The following is a 21,395-nucleotide window of genomic DNA, read 5'->3' as shown; positions in this document are numbered from 1 at the left end:
TTGGTATTAAATTTTCAAGCCATTGGTATTAAAGTCAATTTATACGTTTTGATATTTAAACTGGACTTAAAGTTTGGACGTCACAATATGTTAGATCAAACAGCTCTAATTCTAAAAACTAAACTCAGCTGTAAAATAAAATAGGAAAAAATAGTAAATATAATTTATAACGGTATATATGTTTAAATTTTCTGTGGAGGCAATTATTAATTTTTTACAATTTTTTGAAAAATTATTCTAAATACCTCCTAGATTGTCGCTGCCTTTTAATTTTTCCTGGAATAATTCAAATTGTATATTTATTAAGTTTTACAAAAATATAAAACTCTTTAATTTTACAGAAATATTTCACAAATCACAAACATTGTAATCTCATACTTTGATACTGAATTTGTATTAGTAAATAGTTGTTTGATGTTAACAATTTTAATTAATATTATTTCCTATAGCTAAATTAGTAACTTTGTGTTAAATAGTACATACATTATGATACATGTACCTATCAGTGGCGTAAATAGAAATTAAATTTTTTTTGGGGGGGGGGGGTGAAAAAAATTTTTATTCTTAAATTCCAATTAATTATACAATCAAAATTAATGCTCGTAGTTCATATTTTAAGATTTTATAACTTGAATTTAGTACCCATTTTATTATTGTTATAATATTATGATCCAGGAGTACTATTTAAGTGCATTTTAAATGAGCTGTACGATCTTTATCATTCGTCGGTCACTTAAAAAATGTGAAATTAAGTTTTCATCAAACTATACTTAACAGCCTTTAAAAAAATTATAATGTTCATTAATCAAGCTAAACATTTGTTAAAAATTTGTAAACGTGTACGCAGTAATGTACTTATTTATTCGTAATTCGTACCTATACTATTAGTAATGCGCCTTGGAGTTAAACCACAATAGTTTCGACGGTCTTATTATTTTTTTCTTCCAGAAAGATCGATTTAGGGCGAGAGGAACGATGTTCTTTCATTGGAATTACCTATTATTGGAAGCTGATTACTGATTAGTAAAGCGGTCACTCCACTAGCAACAAATAACGTTTAAGTACTAAGTTATTTTTAAGGTATATTATATAGTCTTTTATAGGGACGAGGGTATCAGCATTAATGTGCCTATGTAAAATACATGATTAAAAATTGCATTATTGCGTAACATTCTTGTGAAGCTAAAGGGTAGTGTGAATAATTAAATTAACGATGATGGTTGGGCATTTGTGAGAAACAAATAAGATATCCTTTTTCTCATCCAGTCCACTGTGCGGCTGTATCAACCTCCAAATGGACTATTTAGCGATATTTTATATTTATTGTACAAATTATTTATGCAACATAATATATATTTATCACATATATTGTTAATGTATCAATTTTGTCAGTGAACAAATACTCACATCTAATCGAAGTCGGTAAATTGTTGTACATATATATGCGCGCTGCATGAAACTTTTAGAGCGTGTTTACTACGTCAAGTTTAACTACCTGGAATGGTGTTTAAGTACCGGAAAAAAACACTTTGTTTTAAATCCAATCACTTCCTCGTTTCACATCCGCCCCCATAACCTATAGGATTCTTCAAAGCTTATACTTGATGTGGCATAATGTACGGAAAATGTATATATATATTTATATAAATATATATTATACATTTACGTTTGCAGTCATACCATTTCAGTATTGACCGGCGGCGAAGTTTGTCCAGTTGCTTCTTAAATTAATTGAAAATGTATTGATATAAACCTACCATAATTATTATTGCTCTTTGTAGTCCGCACTATCTTACAATATAAATATTAAGTTACAATAAAGTCGTCAATTACATCAATCAATTTTTAATTTTTATGTGGAAAAAAATTATTTAGATTATATACATTATTCAACATAGACGAACAAAAAAGTATAAATTATACTATATTATTATAATTATAATTAATCATAATTATTTGTTTCGGTGTATAGATTTAGTTCAACGATCTAGTTCAAGAATACACGGCTTTTTTTTACTACGATTTCAGGATTCCAGGAATATTATATTTAAAAAATATATTTTTTATATACATTTATTATTTAGTATTAGATTATTGTTCGCTTTTTCTATAACAACATTACATTTTTTTCCGTCACGTTTGTAGTCATTGCTCTCTCTTACGATCACCCATCATATAATTGCATATATTATTATAATTTATGTCTTACCCCATATAATATTGTATTCAAAGGCACAAACACAAAATATGAATTTTTTCAGTAGTCGAATATTCTTTTAGATGTTATGGTGTTTTTAAATCAAAGGACATCGAGCCCGGGAGATATATTTTCGATTCCGAGAATAACTAATTGGTGTATATTTGTATAATTGCACATCTTGTTTTACTCAGCTATTCCTTTTTGTCTTTTAACAATCCTCACAAATCGATGGAATCAAGAACATGCGATATTGTTATTATTCTGTTGTATAAGATACATTGGTATTTTTTCTTATTTCACACACGTGTGTAATGTATAATATTTTTTTCACCGGATTTTTATGTCTTTTGATTTTTCGAATATTACACATTCAAATAATAAACCCGACTGCTGTGGATATACATGAGTTTAAAAATAAGAGCAATATAAAATGTAATATTTACACATATCACGAGTTCAATATAATATCAAAAGTTGAATTGGGTAGGTAGGTATATCGTTGAAGACATATATTTGATTTACACACTCTAGGGTTGAGGTGACATAAAAAATATTGTTCCTTAGCGGATTGTCGTCATGATTGGAGTCTTTTATAAGTACCTCTTTACTGTACGCAATTTCCTCTTGAATTTCTAAAATTATTCCTCCATCACCCCGAGATCGGTCTCTGTCTGTGGTATTCGTGGGTTCCTCGCTTGGGTGGCGTTTTCATAATTTACAAAATACAATAGTACCTACGCTTTCAAATGTTTATTGAATAAACAAAAAAAACACTTTATTATTTATTTATTTATTAATAAAAACAATAGGACTTGATCATTGCTGGTTTTTTCGAAGAGTTCCGCAAACTTTTAAACCAATACAAAACTAAATGGATTGATACGGAGGCGTTGATAGAAATATTTTTGTAGGTACCTTTTCCTTAGACTACTGCAGGTTAAAAAAAATATATTTAAAATGTATTATGTTTATATAAGTAATAGGTACTATTGTAATTTTGAATATTATAATAAATTTTTTTGTAATTTCGATTTTTTTGAAAATGTATTATAACGGAACGTGGTAGACATTCGTGTAGTTCTACATCTAGGTTATAGGTTATTTGCAAAAATGCAATTTAATTAATATGTTCTCAGTTTATAATACGTTTGTGTATTTAAAAACAATATTATATATTATATAATCCATAATTTTATTTTTGCGAAAAAGGATATTAATACTTTAAACTTTTGAAGTATAAAAAATAACATATTTTATTTAATATAATGTTTGGAATTTAGTTATAAATATGCGTAGGTAGGAATTTCAATTACCTATAAGTTTATTTTAAAATATTTATCAATGGCTGTAACTTGTAATTGAACATGTTTTTGAGAATTACAACATTGGAAATAATTTGGTATTCGGTACTTACTAAAAGCTATTATTCAAAGGAAATCTAAATGTTCAATTATTGTAATATAGATAATATGCTGGAAATTCGTGTGTTCAAAGGTGCTTCCACTAAAAATATAATTTCGAGGTAGATTTCTAGTTAAATTATACATTTATATTATATAATAATATTTCTGATTATGTTAATATTTGACCATTAATAGCTATACAATTAACGTAATAAATTATTCAGTTTTAATCCAAATATTGACTCTCGCGTAAGGGACAAGCAATGTCAAAAATCTCATTAAATTATTTGATTTGTAATTGGGTTCAATGAAATGTTTTGCCTAATAAATAATTGATTTATATATTGTGTTATACATATTATATAGGTGTCCACACAACCAAAAAGATTGGAAACAGCTGCCCTAGTAACTAGTAGAGAATATAATATATTTATACAATTAAATCGTATACGTCATGTAATATTGTACCTAATGAAGTAGTAAATATACGTGTTTCGAATTGTATAGATGATTAATGACCGGTGACTGATGCCCCTTTTAAAACATTTAATAATAATGTACTCGTCCGTTGAGTATCGATTGTTGTTCAAATAATGTCTTAAATGTTAAATGTTTTAGTAGCAATCTACAGTTAATAGTTGTTAATATCATATAAATGAGAACACAATGTAAAAATAATAAATAGCCAAATTTAATATCGTCTGGTTTAACAAATACTCCAATTTGGCGTGTTTATAAATTATAAAATACAATAATATTTACACAATATAATAAATAAACAATACTTTGTAGTATAAAAATAATAAAATATTATATAAATTAATAAATTATATAAATACGAGTCTTTTTATGTTCGATGATGTGTTGGTAGGACTTTGTCGAAATCTCGACTCGATTCTATTGCTTGTGAAACATAATTTCTGCAAACACGCGAAAACAAACAATAATATTATAAAATGTATTTATTATAATAGATTTGTCACTCAACAAACAGATATATTCCTGAAAATGTCATTCATTACTCTAAGTATAGGTATAATATATAATATATATGTGTAACAGTATACATCCATAATAATAATAATAATAATAAAGTATGGTTTAAGTTTTATAGGACGTGGTATTTACCGAATCCTAACCCGAATCCCTCTCCGTTCAACATATTAATCAAAGTAGCGTTCAGCAGAATCCACTTAGTGTTATTTGTTTTATTATTATAGTAAATGTATCTATTATTAAATGTAAAACTGTAAAACTAACTGTTCTTTCGTCGGTTTTCAGTTTTTGATATTTCAATTTTAAGGCCATGAGTTATAATATAAGTATGTAAAATATTAAAATTTAAAGACGCACGTTAGTTACTTTGAAATAACGAAAATACCATCGAGAGCGCATAGCTATTATTCTTACCTTTAAATTTGAAAAATAGGTCAACTCACTGCAATATTAAAACTAAAAACACTAAATGGCATTTGTTGAACGCAATTTGCCAAGTTATGCGATGACAACATAATATGCGGGCATCGCGTCCTATTAAAAATCGAACAATCACCTGTCTATCTATCTTTATTATAATACTCGCGTTCTAGAATTACACAATAATGTTGTTATTAATTAATAGTAAAAATTCATAATAGTACCCATAGACTTATTTTAAAAAGGTTTTTTTTTATTAAATTGTTTGATTAATTAAACTTAATTATTATGCATAAGCATAATATTATTGTTTTTGATATTATTTTAATATTTTACAGATGACTGTTCTATACTACTCTTAATTCCTAAATCGTATCTAAATCTTAAAATAAACTTATAAATTAATAAACAAACAATTATTTACTTTTTTTCATTTGAATTTGATTTTGACGCAAAAAGCTGAGTGATTAAAAGCCTGAACGGTCTTTCTACTAATAAGTAAAGGAACAAACCAGCTGTCAAACACATTACAGTGTCTGAAATTGCATCAGTTACCTGAAAAATACATGAACACATAAATTAGGTATTATGCAATTTTAACATTGTAAATGTTCAATAATTAATATATTAATATTTAATTTCATCGACCGAATCCACAACGTGAATTAGATTGTATATAGGTACCTACGTATTTGTATACCCTATCGTATTATTATTTTATTTGAATGTTAAATGTACGTTTAAAATGTATTGGAATATCTCCAAATCTATAAAAATAATATTATATTTAATTGAATTTAATCGCTGACGATTCTTTAAACGAGTATTGTACACAATTAACAATAATTTTAATCTGTTAACATATTATTAAATATCAATCGCATACCGTTAAAAAAGAAATAATAGCAATAATATAATTATGTAATTGTTTATTTGGTCTAAGGTATATTGTATCTATTATTATTATACACTTAATGCATTTATGTCTCTGTTATTGATTCGTTTTTTATCACATAATTCTTTCAATATCTATTTTTACGAGTATAATATTACTTGTCTGCATTAACCTTGATCCCGTCAAGCCTATCATAAAAACATATAAGACCTTAGCAGTCCTTTGCTTTTATTTTAGTTTCGTTAGGCGTAAAAGTTTATATTTTCGTCGATTTTTTACCGGGCACCAAGGGAGTCGTTAAGTTTTATTATTATTATTTCAGCAACTATATTCACGTTACGGTAAAATGTAGCCTGGCAGCGATATTGTAAGTTGACGAAGTACTGTAGTAGTGTTTGCTTGCTATAATCTCACAGAGTCGCAGTATTAATATTATGAAATTGACGGTAACACCGCACAATACCGTCGTGCAACAAATACACAAATACAATATTATATTTAATCCACATAATATTATGTGAATTATTTTGCGAAAATTATGTTTTTTCATCGTTTACAATAATTTAAGTTTATTGAATTATCAATTATCATGAACAAAAAAGTAGTTACATAATAACATAAAAGACTTTCTATAATTCAATCGTTCAATATAATAACTTAAATAGTTCGTAATCTTGAAAGAAATTGCCATCGTTCATCGAAATATCGAAAGGCAACTTTAATTAAATTTTAGTAATTCGGTTTATTGTTACTATAACTACAGAATAAAAATAAAATATAAAAGTCTCCGTCTCTTATTTCCCGTTCGAACGTCTCTGTATCATAATATTTTTCGTTAATTTTAGAAATTCAATATTTTCATTAATAATAGAAAATAATCAAATGAACAATTAATAATTTTGAATATTCACATAAACATTACTAATATATGCGTATAATATGTGATAGCATTACGTATATTGCATTTTCTCGAACAAATTAATGACGAACCTAAACTTGATGCAATTATTTAATTATGTATTAATAACAAAAATAATCAATTCGTCTAAGCCTCCATCACTACAGTTTCATTTTCTTAGGTACATGTTACATACATTATTTGTTTTCTTGTTTTCACAGTTTTGTCGTCAGTTTTTTCAAAAGTGCTATTTATTCTGTACACTATTTAACTGACAGTTTCCCCATCACATATCAGAGAGTATTTTATAATTTCAATTCGGTATTGCATACCGATTTTTCGTGAAGTATATACGTAATATTAGTAGTTTATAAATTAATATAAAATACATAATATTCATACGAATAGTGTAGGTACGTAATTAAAATCAAACAAACAAACAAACTAACGATACAATTAATTGTTATATTAATTATAATATCTACGTTAATTAATTGCACAAAATTAATTTATGTTTTGACGCTATAAGTCATTATTGAAAAAAGTGTGTGAGTTTTTTTTAATCAAATAAGCAACGTTCAACTACCACTCGTAACATTACATATTATGATCGATCTTAAAATACATCGACAGAATAAAATACAGTAAACAAAAATGAATTTTTTTTTATCATTTCTTTAATTTTCGTAGGAAATGGATTCAATGAAATTTAATCGTTTTAGTTTTTACCCCGCACCTGGTTTTACTAAGTACTTAAACCGGGTATGTAATACAACTATAAATAATTGGATTTCCTTGGTTATTTTAACGATTCATTTTTCAACAATCTTCAGAACGACTCAACGACTAGACGCCATCACCATTTTAATTATAACATTTATAAATACTTATTAGCAGATACCGCCAAGTGAGATAAATTGTATAATTAAAAGAATACAAGTTCCATTACAGCAGTGACAGCAACGTACCCCATAAATGTACATTAAATCTAAGTGTTTTTAATTTAAACGTATTCGGGTATTCCTACCAATATTACTCAAATTTTAGCGTTTTTATCGTGACAATAATAATTATATTTAAATATTTAATTTCGTCTTTGAGTGTTAAAATATTTAGTTTCATATTTAGTACAATCCAGATGATTAAAAACAAACAATGTTTGCATATTTTACCATACGAATTTTCATTGCGTTAACTACATTTACCCAGCAATTAATTTAATAATAAATTATTAAAACCACGATACGTTCCAATTTATTTTAGTAAAACCTTGGTATTATTACGCCTTTCTGATGTAGACTATCACAGAAATGTTTAATTTTTTTTTTTTTTACTTCACCTGCGTCGATTATGATATTTGTATCTCGTCGTTTATAATATTAATGTACACTTACGAAGTTCCTGATGTCGAAGTGATCGGGACTCCGCCTGCTGGCCGTATCGGCTACGGGTAGTATAGTATTAACCATGTACGCATTAAAATTTAAACTGGCCAATGGTATGAACGGTTTCCACGACAGCACATTCTTCACAAAATCTGGAAAAGAAATAAAAGTGGTAAATAAAAACAGTGCAATTTTACGATTGAAATGATATTCGTCAAACAAAACAAAAAAAACACCAATGAAGAAAACACGTTATTTATTTTGTATACGTGACTGAAACAATATCAGTTGTAGGTAATTGATTTAGAAACCCACGCGTTTCGTTAAACATAAACTGATCACACAGTTCTTTCAGAAAACAATTCCCAGTAAATAACCTATAAAAGGATTAAAATGACATGATGTTTAAGTTCGAAAACCAATAATCTAAACACTCCATCTCCCGTGCGCCAGATAATATCGTAAACTTTTATACATATACTGTGGTGGTTGTTCCATTTATTATTTAAACAAAAGATACTCTTCTTTTTTTTAGATACTTCAGTGCGTTTAGTGTACAGATAAAAAAAAAACAATTATAAGATTATCGATTGTTATTATGTAGGTACGTGAAACGTAATCAATTTATGAATGAAGTTCCCGAAGGCCGAAAGTTATATAATTAAACACTACGGTCACTATCCGTATAGGTATTAGTTTTACAATAATAATTACCTAAATTGATACTTAATATTTTTTGTCACCTGTAAACTTTTGATGGAATTCGTTTTCTAAATGGAACATTATGAATAAATGGTAAAAATTATTACAAAATGTAATAGATATCTATTAAAAGCAAAGTAATTTGACGTTTTATAAAATATTGTAATTTTCAAATTATTTTAGAATTAGTTATGTACTTGTACATTAAAAATACCATTTAATTTATGAAAGTACTGCAGTAGTAACGATTTTTTAGAGGTTCCCTAAAAATGATATTTTCATAAAATGTTAAAAATATTTTTAATTTTCTCATTTAAAAAAGTTAAGTGAATCATGGCTGTTCCATTATTGATTATTAAAATTAATTAAATTTATAAGCATTAATGCACAAAATAGTTTTTTGTCAATCTCGATAAAAAATTAAGATTTATTTAACATTAAATATTATGAACTTTATGGGGAGATTTTACAGGATCTTAACGTATTTAGAACTAAATAAGGAGTTATATCAATGTGACTTGAAGTACATTTTTTTTTTACAATAAAAGGTAGCCTAAGATATAAAATACTATTACTGTATAAAATAGTGCATTATATCAATCTACATATTTTTATAAACATTATATTATAATATGTATGACGTTATATCTTCACAGTTATTATTCACTATACCAACTACATTACTTACTTGGTGGTCCAATTATAAGAGCATAGAGTCCTGTGACTAGACCCGCAGCCCAAACACTTCTTATTGTTGAACCATAAAGAGCGGCTTGCAAAGGATCATAAACATAGGAAGGGTGATAAAGTAGAGCTCCACTAAACCATGTAGCTGAACATATTAGAGTAGAAATTGCCAGCAAAACATATGTCTGTGTCTGTGATAAAATAATGTCGTAAAATATGTTTGAATTAAAAAAATAATATATTTGTAGTTTATAAAACATATTAAAATAATTGTTAAATTAAATATTTTTTTATAAACTCAATATTAGTTTGAAACAAATTTAAAATAATTTATACCTATTTCATTTTTTTTGTAATTTAAAATATATTTTGTTATTTAGTAAGTATATCTATAGAAGGTCATGTCATATTTTACTAAATTGTACCTACAAAATTTAACTGCGTATCTTACCAAGTTTAATTTAGTTGTACTCTCTTTCCTTCTGTACAACAGATAACCAAAAATAGCACCAACTATGTAAGGTCCAGCACGAGTATGAGATTTTATGTAAATTGTCATAAAATAATCATCATTGGTCGGATTTGTTGTGAAGCTAAAAATAAAAATGAATTTGTTATTATAGTTATATTACACTTGATAAATGATGTAAATAAACATGTAATGTGATTCATCATAATATTATATAGTAAATGTTACAAAAATATTCTCTCGAATTGGAAACAAAAACATAATAATATATCATCTACATACGTACTATAATAAATTATTATTGTTATTAATTATATTACAATTCTTATTTTTTGTTATTAAAAAAAATAAATATTGTTTTTTATAACGATTTCATATTTTTTAATTTACCAAATTACAATACACGTAATTCCAAATAATCATTAAAAATTACGAGTTGTAAAAATTAAAGCATTAAAAAATGGCACATAATACAAAATCGAGAGAAACAAAATGTGTTAAGGGGTTATGTATAGGCAATATTCTTTCGTTTTATAATTGTGTATAATATAGTGTTCATATCGTGTGATAGGAATTATTTTTAGTGTGTATAGATTCAAATTCACACGCCTACACTAGTTTCCGCGAGCGACCGGACTTAGTCGCAATTAGGTAGGTGCTTGGGATGGGGACTTATATTATATTATATATAAATTAATATACGTATATTGGGTGATAATTTACGAGTATTTTTTTTTACTTCAATGAGGCATAAAATTAGTTAAGCATAGTTTTCTGGAAGAAATATTTGTTGTACCATTTAAGATGTATATTATGGCTCTGCCAACTTCTTTTTTTAATGAAAACTTAACTTTTTTAGTGTAAAATATTAAGCTGATTTTGTATTTATGATTCAAAATCATTAAAAATATGGTTCTTAAGTATATTTAAAATTTCCACTAATTAAAATTTGAATAAATACTTTATTAAAGGAAAAATGGGCGTGTGCATACTTAATACGTAAATATTAAATATTAAAGTAAATTTGATTTAAGTATTACAAGCCATTTAAATTTTAAATCAAAACAAACTTAGTGTAAGAAGAAATGTTTATATCATAAAGAAAAATATATGGTGGTGTGAATTGATACTGGAAACTAGAAAATCAACTCATGCACAGCAAAAATTTGAGGGCTACAGTACCACCCCCAAATTTAGTTCTAGTGGCACCTAAATGACCAAACCATATGTGTCGATATATTTAATATTATAAGTAGGTACATTTTTGGTGCAATGTATCTATCGTATGTATTATTGTATTACTATATTAGCTAGTACTTAGTCTTAGTAGTAGGTTATTGGGTACCTAATTATATTAATCGTGGTAGTTACCAATTAACCTAAATACGCAGTAAGAATATTGAAAATCTAATTAAACCTGTTTTAGACGTAAAGACTACTTGAAATCAATTTTCCTGTTTTTGGATAGATTTAATTTGTACCGTGTACACATGAATTAGGTTTAAAATAAATATAATTAAATTAAAACGTCCATTTAAGTTGTTATTGGACGAACACACTACGTGTTTTATGCTTAAATCCTCGTAAATGTCTAACATCATGTAAACTGTATAAAATGTATTTAAATCCTTCATTATTAGTGGGCATCATTGACGTGTACAATAACATATAACTATATATATTATTTAAATGTACTAATAAAATACGTAAGATGTTGGATATTTGTAAATAACTATAGAACATAATATTATTACCATGTTATTACCATTTTATCTCTCTTTACTACACAAGTAGGGATTTAAAAACGCCAAGACCTTGTTTATTGGTACAGGCGAAACATGTATACTGTTAATTTTAAACGCAAAATATTATTTGGATTGATATTTTAATTATAATATACAATAAATATAACATTATAATCTTCAGCCTTTCGGGTACTTCTCTGAAACCGGTTCTTGAAAAATTATTATTTATTAATAATTATAACTTGAAAACCTTTAAAGTGTAATTTAGTACACAGTTTCTAATTACAGTTACTCATTAATAATACTCTCTACGTGAAATTATATAATTATTGTTTCTTTAAAAGAACATTTTTGATATCGATTTATATTTTATATTCATAGTGATTCTCCAACTAGTATACTTAGTGTTGACTAATATCAATACAAAATTTAATTAAAAAAAGGCAGCAACAGTGAAAAAAAAATTTTTTTGGTTTTTTGTTATTATTTTTCACATAATATATTTATTAGATTGATTACTTACTCCATGTTGAATTGGATATTTCCTGGTTTTTGTCCAATGAAAGTCAGTGCAAATGGTACAGCAATAGAAATAGCCATAAGTAAGGATGTTAAATACATTCCAATTTTAGGCTTTTTATGCAACGCATATCCTAACAGAATACCAATTATTGTGAAGTGAAATTCACAAGGCATGAACCACGTATGATATCCACACTGAGTAAAAAAATTAAGTTCAAATTTAATAAAAAGTAATTTTATTCGCTTATGTATTGTATATAGTAAATAACGTACCGTTTTATCGGTTGCGACGTAATTGTTCAAGTACAACAAACTTAACCACCATGTTTGTTGGCAATTTTTTTTGTCTGTTCCAATAAAAGCTTCCCAGAGGGGGCCGGATCCCATTTTGTACTGAAGAGTAGCAAAAAAGAATATGATCACTGCATAAACAGGCGTTAACCTAAATAACGGAATAAAGCAATTATTCATAGTTGTTATTATAATTATTATTTATATTGTCTGGAAAATTGAATTATGAAAATCACCTGAAATATTTAAATACCAATACTTTAAAGGGATTAATGAATGAACGTTCAAGGCGGTCAAGTAGGATTAGGATCATTAAAGCTCCACTAATCGCGAAAAATGTGTCCACCAATAAGTCCATGTGAGAGGTGAATATCGAAATGAAATAATTGTAGAACACCTGACAATTGTGAAAAAAAAATGTTACAATGCATATTGTATATTGTGTAAAACTGTTTCAAAATAATATAAAAATGCTAATACCTGTTCATTAACTTCGTAGTTTTGCAAGGGTCCGGGTAATCGGAAACCCCATCTGTGTCCAATTATGATAAGAATCATTGAAATAGTTGTAGTTCCACATAATGGGGTAAGATCCAATCCTCGGACTACGCAATTTTTGTGTTTTAAGCTTTGCATAGCACGTCTACCGGAGAAACACATGATCAAATCCACAGATTTAGATTCTGAAAATTTGCATCATAAACGATTGTTAAAACGCGGAACCGATAAAACCGACATTTTTAATATTTTATTGCTAATAATAGATGATTATAGTGAGTACAGCAGTTGTTAACATACCTTGATTCCATTGCCACGCGGCTTGTTCGGAATACACAGTGTAATCGAAAACTGTAGCGATTATGGTAAGCAATACCAAAAACACAATGAGTAATCTGTGAAAAAATAGAACAAAATATGAATTCACTCGAAAATTGTTGGGAAATATAGTAATAATCATTACAAAAAGAACACTTGTAATGTTGCCCGTGATATTTATAGAAACATGTTTATTATTATGGTTATAAATACTGTCGTGTAGGTATACCAATAAATTAATTAGCAACAAAATGAACGTCGAAAGTTAACGCTTTAGTTAGTACAACACGTTAAGGCAAGGTCTATTTTGAAATTGAATTCATAGAATCAAATTATTATTTGACTGTAAGGTGCTACTAATAACTCAAAAGTTTTCAAGCAAAAGTCAATTACGAACACAATTATTATGAAATAACCAATTCTTAGGATTCATATTTCGTTGTATAAACAATACGTTTCTAATGAAGCTCTACTATAATTGACAGTCGATATAGTTAATATAGATTTCAGTGTTTACATAATGCACTAAACCGACATAATTTACAAAATACACTCATTGTATTTGCCCATGTCAATTTCATTTAAAAAAAAAAATATTGAAGTTTTGTTGTTTGAGTATCTTATTTTTCAATATATTTATGATTAATTAAAGAAAATACGTGTCAATAATAATATATTTTTATGTTACAAGCTTATACATTTTCAATTTACCTTTATAATTTAATTTAATACACATCACCATATTATGGATTTTATTTTATATAACTGTATAATATATTCAAGCAATTTCACATATAACAAAAAACATTAATACATTAATATGTATGCAGAAAATAATGTTAAAACTTTGAATTTTAAATATACATAAAACAATTTAAATCGAGTACAGTTAATGGATGGTTTTCTCCGCTTTCATGCATAAATGCATGACTAAGATAATTCATTTTTAATACATCACATATATTTATTATAGGTAAACATATTTGTGAATAAATTTCATATTTTTCTAAACAATAAAATGGTTTTTTAATAAATTATGTAACCATTAAGCCATATGTAGGTAACACGAACCTATGTACACATTTAAAATTTTTCCTTTAAATTATTTTAGTACTATGTATAAAATAATTTAAATATTCTTGAAGCATTATAGTGTGTCGGTCAACAACTATAACTCTCACTATTATAATACTATATATTTTTTTAACTATATTATACTTTCATAATCATTGAATTTTTATTAAATTTAATATTTGATATCAATAAATATTTGTTTATATGTTGTACACATATTTCGTAATTATAAACTGTGATTGGTGCAGTCCTAAAGACAAGTATAATAAACGTAACATATAATAAAGCAACTACCATATTACAATCAGTATTGATCAGGTGTTTTATACACGTGTTCACTGTTTCTAATAATGTACATTTTAATTTTGAACATAATAAATGTGATTGGGAAACATGACATTAATAATATTGTTTATGTTTAATTTCGTCAGATTCATAAATTACGTACAAAAACCAGGAACTATAAACGCGCGTTATGCATGTGCTTACTGTTTTTCCTAACCCGTTTTAAACTATATTTTTATAAATACGATCATTTAAAAACTCAACTCTACTTAAATTAAAATAGCCGAGTTTAATATCACAATTTGTCAGTAACGTTTAGGTCTTAAACACAATACTAAACCAAGGAGATCTAGGAACAACATAATTATCAATGACACCTTTGACGAGAATATCTAATCGCTTTGACCCTCATCAAATATTATTACGTTAATTTTTTTGCAAAGGATTTTTCCGATATTAACGGATTAAGTATATTAATACTATTTCGTCCATATCACTCTTGGTCGCGATGACCCGGTTTCTCGCTGTATTATTATATGTCAGGGACTTCATTATAATTTCCTGCAAACAGCATAAAAAACAACTATAACAGTTACGACCGATCCTCCAGTATTATAGTGCAATATTAATATGCATAGAGCATACCAGATGAACAAAATAGCGCTGATGTCTGTGTACAAATGGAAATTAAACAGGAAGGTACGTATGTGTGAGTAAGGAAGAATGCAAATAGTTCCCCGTTAAAAATAAGACAAAAACAAATAGGTTTATCAGCGTTTTTACAGTATATAATTTTTTGAAATAAATATGAAGACTTAGAACCGTGTAAAGAGTACGGAGCAAAGTCTGTGAACTGGTTTCATTTCTAGGTCATCGAACTTGTCAAAATAATTCATCACTGTCAAGTTTCAATATACGACTGTCGAATGGACGGTTTTCGAATTAATAAATTTCATGTTTCCGCATTGAACATTTAATAGAGTTTAATAGATTTGTAGTAAAGAGGTGGTTATAATATGATATGAACATTTCCGGAGGAAAATATAGTCGTATGTTTAAAAGCTAATTATATTAGTAGAGTTTGTTTTTAGAAAACAATATCAAAACAATTGTATCATACGTAAAACTTGTTTCTTATACGTAATTGTAATTGTTTGTGTTGTGATGATATTGTGTACGCTGTAGGAAATTTATTGCAATACCATAGAGTAGATACGTTATCTACAAAGTCTGGACATTTTCAATATTGTGATAATTTTATAACTCATTTTTTTCAATTTTGAGTACGATATCACACACATGGGATTAGAAAGAAATGATTATATTATATTGACTGAAAACGGTAATATTTATATAACACAGCCCATTTTCGATGGAATCTTAGTTTTTTTTTATATTGATAAAAGAATGATAAAAATGAATAAATATAGTGTGCTTTCAGAAACAAAAAACTTATAAAATCAATACAAAGTTTCGTATAAGTTGTTTTTATAGAACATAATCACAATTTTTTACAGAAATTTAAACGTCATATTTCGGTAAATTTTAATATTTAAACAAAAAATAACAATTTTATTTTTCCTCTGTAGGTTTCAACTTTTCAAGTTTCAATTACTTTGTTATAATTTTAAAAAAATGTATTTATTGGAGCTTACAAGCTTTTACATAACATAATATATTATTTTGTATACACGTTGATATTTAAAAATATCTATACCACTAATCAATTCACATCATCATTCGATACGTTATATAGTCAGTCGTTTTGACCATATATATCATAATTAATAATAATAAAATATAATATGAGGTATTTCTGCAAAAATTACTGACACAGCGACACCTACCATATTTAAAATATAAATTAAATGTCTAATAATAATATACCCACTTGTAAATAAATTATAAAATATCTTTAAAATAAAGACTGACAGTCTCTATCCAAAATTTTACGAAAAATTAGTAAGGATAATTATGAAAATAGTGTTTAAATATTCGACCTTCAATACGGTGATTTTTTTAAATTAAATAACTAAAAAGGATTAAGCAATAACTGAAAATATATGCAATGATTTATCGTTTGTTTATCAATTTATTCGTTAAAATTCCCTAGGTATTCAATTTATACCATAGGACCTACTGTAAAGCAGGTTGCAGAGTAGCTTCTCCTATTTTTTTTCTTTAAACATATCTATACTCAATTGGTACCTACTTATGTTTATAAGTTAAGTTTATTATTTTAGTTCAAACTTCAATATTTTTTTTCCATGCGTACTAAATTCTTGTCCTTGTTGAAGTTGTTAATTTTTTTATATAATAAATAAATAATTTAATAAATTAGGTAGATACCTACCATGAAGTAAAAAAGGTAGGTACCTTTTAAATTAATTTCCTTAAAACTTGAATTAAACCTTCATGAGCATCTTGTATATCCGTGTAATATTATGTAAAACTATCAGTTTTGAATAGAATTTCAAAAACAATAAAATTTTAATAACGATATAGAATAATAAATAAATTATATATTTGTATCCTGTTCCTAAATAATTCAGTTTAACTAAAAAAATTTTTTTTTCTAAATAAAATATATATTATTTACAATTTATACAAAAAATATAATATGTAAATTGAATGTACAAATTGTTTACGTAACAGATGAGGAGAAATAAGAAAGCTTCCAGCAGTGCTATCTGATAAGTTTAAACTTAAAATTAATAATTTTTTTCTCCTATTATAATTTTACATTATGACTTGTAATGATAACAAATAATGTTAAATGGAAATATTTAATTATTGTTCATTACACTCTGTCTCAAATTATTCAGTTTTTTCTACTTAAAATCGCTTAGATCAAGTATGGGCAACTGGCAGCCCATACACATTTGTTATCTGGTTATCGCTATATTTTCAAATTACTTTATAAAATTTTAGCATAACATAATATTAAAACGTTAAAAATACAAATAAATAAGTATAAAAAGTAAATGTTAACTTTAAATTTTAAATTTTATTGACCTATTTTTTGGTTCCTATACTCTTTGGCTCACTAGATTTTAAGCTTCTAAAAGTTAAACCTTTAATAATTTTGAATAAAATCATCTCTCAAGGTACCCAACTTAGCCTTTAGCGTTCTACCCTGCAGGTTTGGCATAAATCTAGATATTTTATTTAATTTGCCTTTGGAATTGTTTGATTATTTAACAAAACGAACAGTGAATCAAGATATTTTCTTAGTGAAAAAAGTACTTTAATAGATTTGGATTAGTTTAATTTGATTTACCTCATGTTAGTCCACAGGTTTATCATATTTAAATTATTTTGAATCATTTAATTAACCGACTATTATGTGATATTTGTGAGAATATTGGTGTATCGTCAGTACTCAGTATATAATATACTAGGGATAGAAGGTCTTCTGGAAGTCGTGGACAAAATATCAAAAATGTACGTAGATTTCATTGGAAGAGTTATATAATAATGTAGTTTGATCCAACAAAATCATTATTCTTGAATAATATTTTCTTAAACATTGTGTAATAAATGCAATTATTTCTATAATTATTTTAGTATTTTTCCACAAAAGTCACCGTACCCATTCTTATGATGAAATTTTTATTTATGTTATAACACGTGACATGTAATGTAATTAACAATCATTACAAAATGATTTAAGCATATCATTCTTATACATTGGCATGTTGATATTTTATATTGTTCTAAATGTATAATTAATTTGATTAAAACACGTAAAACAAGTGTTTATAAATCTATAAATGATTATGTAGCGGATTGTGTCATATTATAATAAATGATCTATATAAGTAAAATAATTATTTATTATTTATTTTATTTTATATTTTAATAATTAAAATACCTACTATTGAAATAAAGAGAGAATTTACCACATAAATATTAAAACTGTTATTATTACTTTATTTCTAACAATATTTTATATTACAGATATATCGAAATTTTTACAAATATATTGTATATATTATGTATATTTATAAGTATTTTTTTAACCATTAGCTATTAGGTAGAATATGTTATAAACATAAACTTGAAATATATATTAATTTAACATTTTATAGGCGTCTGTAACTTACAGGTCTTAAAGTAAGGTCACGAGTAGTTTCTCAGTTATTAAATGTTATAGGTAATATTATATAGTTCATAACTAGATAATTTATTGGTTTGAAATATACGGATGCTATGATGGTCCTAAAATTATAGTAATAATATTATTATATTAACATTTTACAATTTTTAAATATTGTTTGAATATCTATATTCAGTAATAAGTATAGACAAAAGACAAAAAAATTACGTACCACATTAAGTAATTTATATATTCTATGTAAAACCATTATAAAGGATTATTTTAGTTAGTAAATAATAAGGTTTAATAACTTAGAAACTACTCGTTTGAATTTCGGTATATTTGTATAAACATATTCTAAAAAATCTTAAAAAGTTGTAGATGATTTTTTTCGTATATCTCCACGAGACCCGGTCTTTCTCCGAAACACTGCAGGTAACCCTCGTCACCCATTATTTCACACGAAAAACTACGAACTCACAAAACACTACTTCAGAACGGCAATCAAGAAATGGGACCCCTCGCAGTGCAATAGGTCTTGCTGAGACAAATTCACTGTATAACTTTCCAGAGGGTGACATTATATTTCTATAGGTTTGCAAATTTCGCATTAAATCTCATTAAACATGCAAAATATAAACTAGTTTACCAGAGAGATTGTTGAGTACAATAATACACAACGCTTGCTTTATAAGGCTTTTTTTTTTTTTAAATAACGACTGGGTACATTTGTTTTTATCTTGCATTTAGTAGGTACCGGATCTTTAGACAATATATATTACCGAAAATCATGTTGAAAAACGTTTATTTCGTGTTTGTTTTTTTTTTATAGGTCTCCCGTATATTATCTCAATGATTAAAATCCCTAAAGCTTGTTTAAATTGAATCGTTCAAGAACTTACACAAATGCTATGTCATAAGCAGTATATTCATCGCCTGGACGTTGCGCTTGAGTACACATATTGTCAGCAACCGACACGTTTTCAATCACGTCTAGTTTGTTTTCTTTGATATACGATCTGAGATACGTCTGAACATCCATTGCTGAACATGAAGCAGGCACACACAAAGCCCATTTTATCATATCCAAACGCTGCTTGAACCTTGCCCCGCCATACTATAATAAAAAATATTAATTCGAAATTTATAAATAGTGCGTGGGTATAGAATATCTATTTCATATTTTTAATAAACATACATTTTTACGATTAAAACGTTTATCGTGACAATACAATTGAGTAAATCTTTTTTTAAATCGAAAATTTAAATTAAAACAGAAATTGTGTATACCAGAAAATCAAAGGAACCACAATACTAGAAAATTACCTTTGTTTTCGATAACACAATTATTTTTATGTAAAAATACTTTTAAAATAAGTAGCAATAAAAAACAAAAAAACTAATTTTGAAATGTGTAAAAAACACATAAAAAACACATTGCATATTATTTGATTAATATATTAACTAACACATCAGGTTAAATACAACAAAAACAAGTTATTGATAGCCTATCAAAAATCTTTAGAAAGTGATTTAAGAACTGCAAAAACGTTTTTTACTAATAAAAATGAGGAATTAACTTTACTTTCGAGGGAATATTCATGTTTTACTATTATTATAATAATATCTTTTTTTTCAATTTTATTTAAAATGTTTCAACATATTTATGTTATTACAAGTTTGATAATTTATGTTTATATTTTTTAACGTTTCATTCATTAACATACTGTGACGTAGTAAGATATTATACAACACAATAAGAATTAAAATAAAATATTTATAAATGTAAAATACACATCGTCATTGACATGACAAAACTTCCTATTATGTACCAAATTTAAGATTTTGAAGTTTTGGTGTCTTTAGATACCGAAAAAAATAAGCTATAATTTGTTATTTATCATGTGCTATCATATATTTCCGTAGAATTAATGAAAAATAATAAATAAAACTTCCTATATGGTACCGACAATAAATTATTATTGAAATACTTTCTATGTCATTAAACATTTATAATTATGACACCAGCTATTATTCAGAAAAGCCTTCTATGTAAGCTTGGTAAAAAAAAATAAGTTATTACCTTTAACGTGGAAAAATTGGCAATTTATACAATATCAATAAATATACCTATAAATATTGAATTCTGAATGCAATTTTTTCAAAATAATATTCAATATAGTTTTAATATGCATTTTTTATGATTATTATTAGTAGGTATTTTTTTTAAAACTATTTTGTAGGTTTTAGCAAATGAGACGTTTTTTTGTATCAACAACGATATATTTTTTATTTGAAATTATTATATCAAATATACCATACGAATTATATTGTTTTTTATCTACTATTATGAATAACAATTATATTTAATTATGGAAAATTATAGAAAAAGCTACAAGCAACACTCAAAAATAAAATTTTCATGATTTTAAAATTAGTGTATTGGCTATGAATCGCTTTCTAATTATTTGTAACTTAACACAGATCTACTTTATGAACTTGTCTTTA

The 21,395-nt window shown here is 26.2% G+C and overlaps 1 protein-coding gene across 1 annotated transcript in view; it reads right to left on the bottom strand.

Annotated features, from left to right (window-relative positions):
* Positions 1-4,272: 4,272 nt before the first annotated feature.
* Positions 4,273-21,395, bottom strand: part of LOC132929516 (nose resistant to fluoxetine protein 6-like) — a 34,054-nt gene continuing 16,931 nt past the window's right edge. Inside the window, exons 4-14 of the mRNA XM_060994906.1 lie at positions 19,790-20,004; positions 13,412-13,506; positions 13,094-13,296; positions 12,850-13,010; positions 12,596-12,764; positions 12,324-12,517; positions 10,038-10,179; positions 9,588-9,777; positions 8,207-8,349; positions 5,444-5,574; positions 4,273-4,523 (exon numbers count right to left, since the gene is read on the bottom strand). Coding sequence (XP_060850889.1) covers positions 4,451-4,523; positions 5,444-5,574; positions 8,207-8,349; positions 9,588-9,777; positions 10,038-10,179; positions 12,324-12,517; positions 12,596-12,764; positions 12,850-13,010; positions 13,094-13,296; positions 13,412-13,506; positions 19,790-20,004 — 1,716 coding nt within the window. The 3' untranslated portion in view covers positions 4,273-4,450. The remainder of the gene's footprint in view (positions 4,524-5,443; positions 5,575-8,206; positions 8,350-9,587; positions 9,778-10,037; positions 10,180-12,323; positions 12,518-12,595; positions 12,765-12,849; positions 13,011-13,093; positions 13,297-13,411; positions 13,507-19,789; positions 20,005-21,395) is intronic.

Source organism: Rhopalosiphum padi, chromosome 4 (assembly GCF_020882245.1).
Source record: "Rhopalosiphum padi isolate XX-2018 chromosome 4, ASM2088224v1, whole genome shotgun sequence".
In the NCBI taxonomy this organism is placed as follows: Eukaryota; Metazoa; Arthropoda; class Insecta; order Hemiptera; family Aphididae; genus Rhopalosiphum; species Rhopalosiphum padi.
Note: the sequence above shows the minus strand (reverse complement) of the source record. Positions and strands in the feature narration are given on the sequence as shown.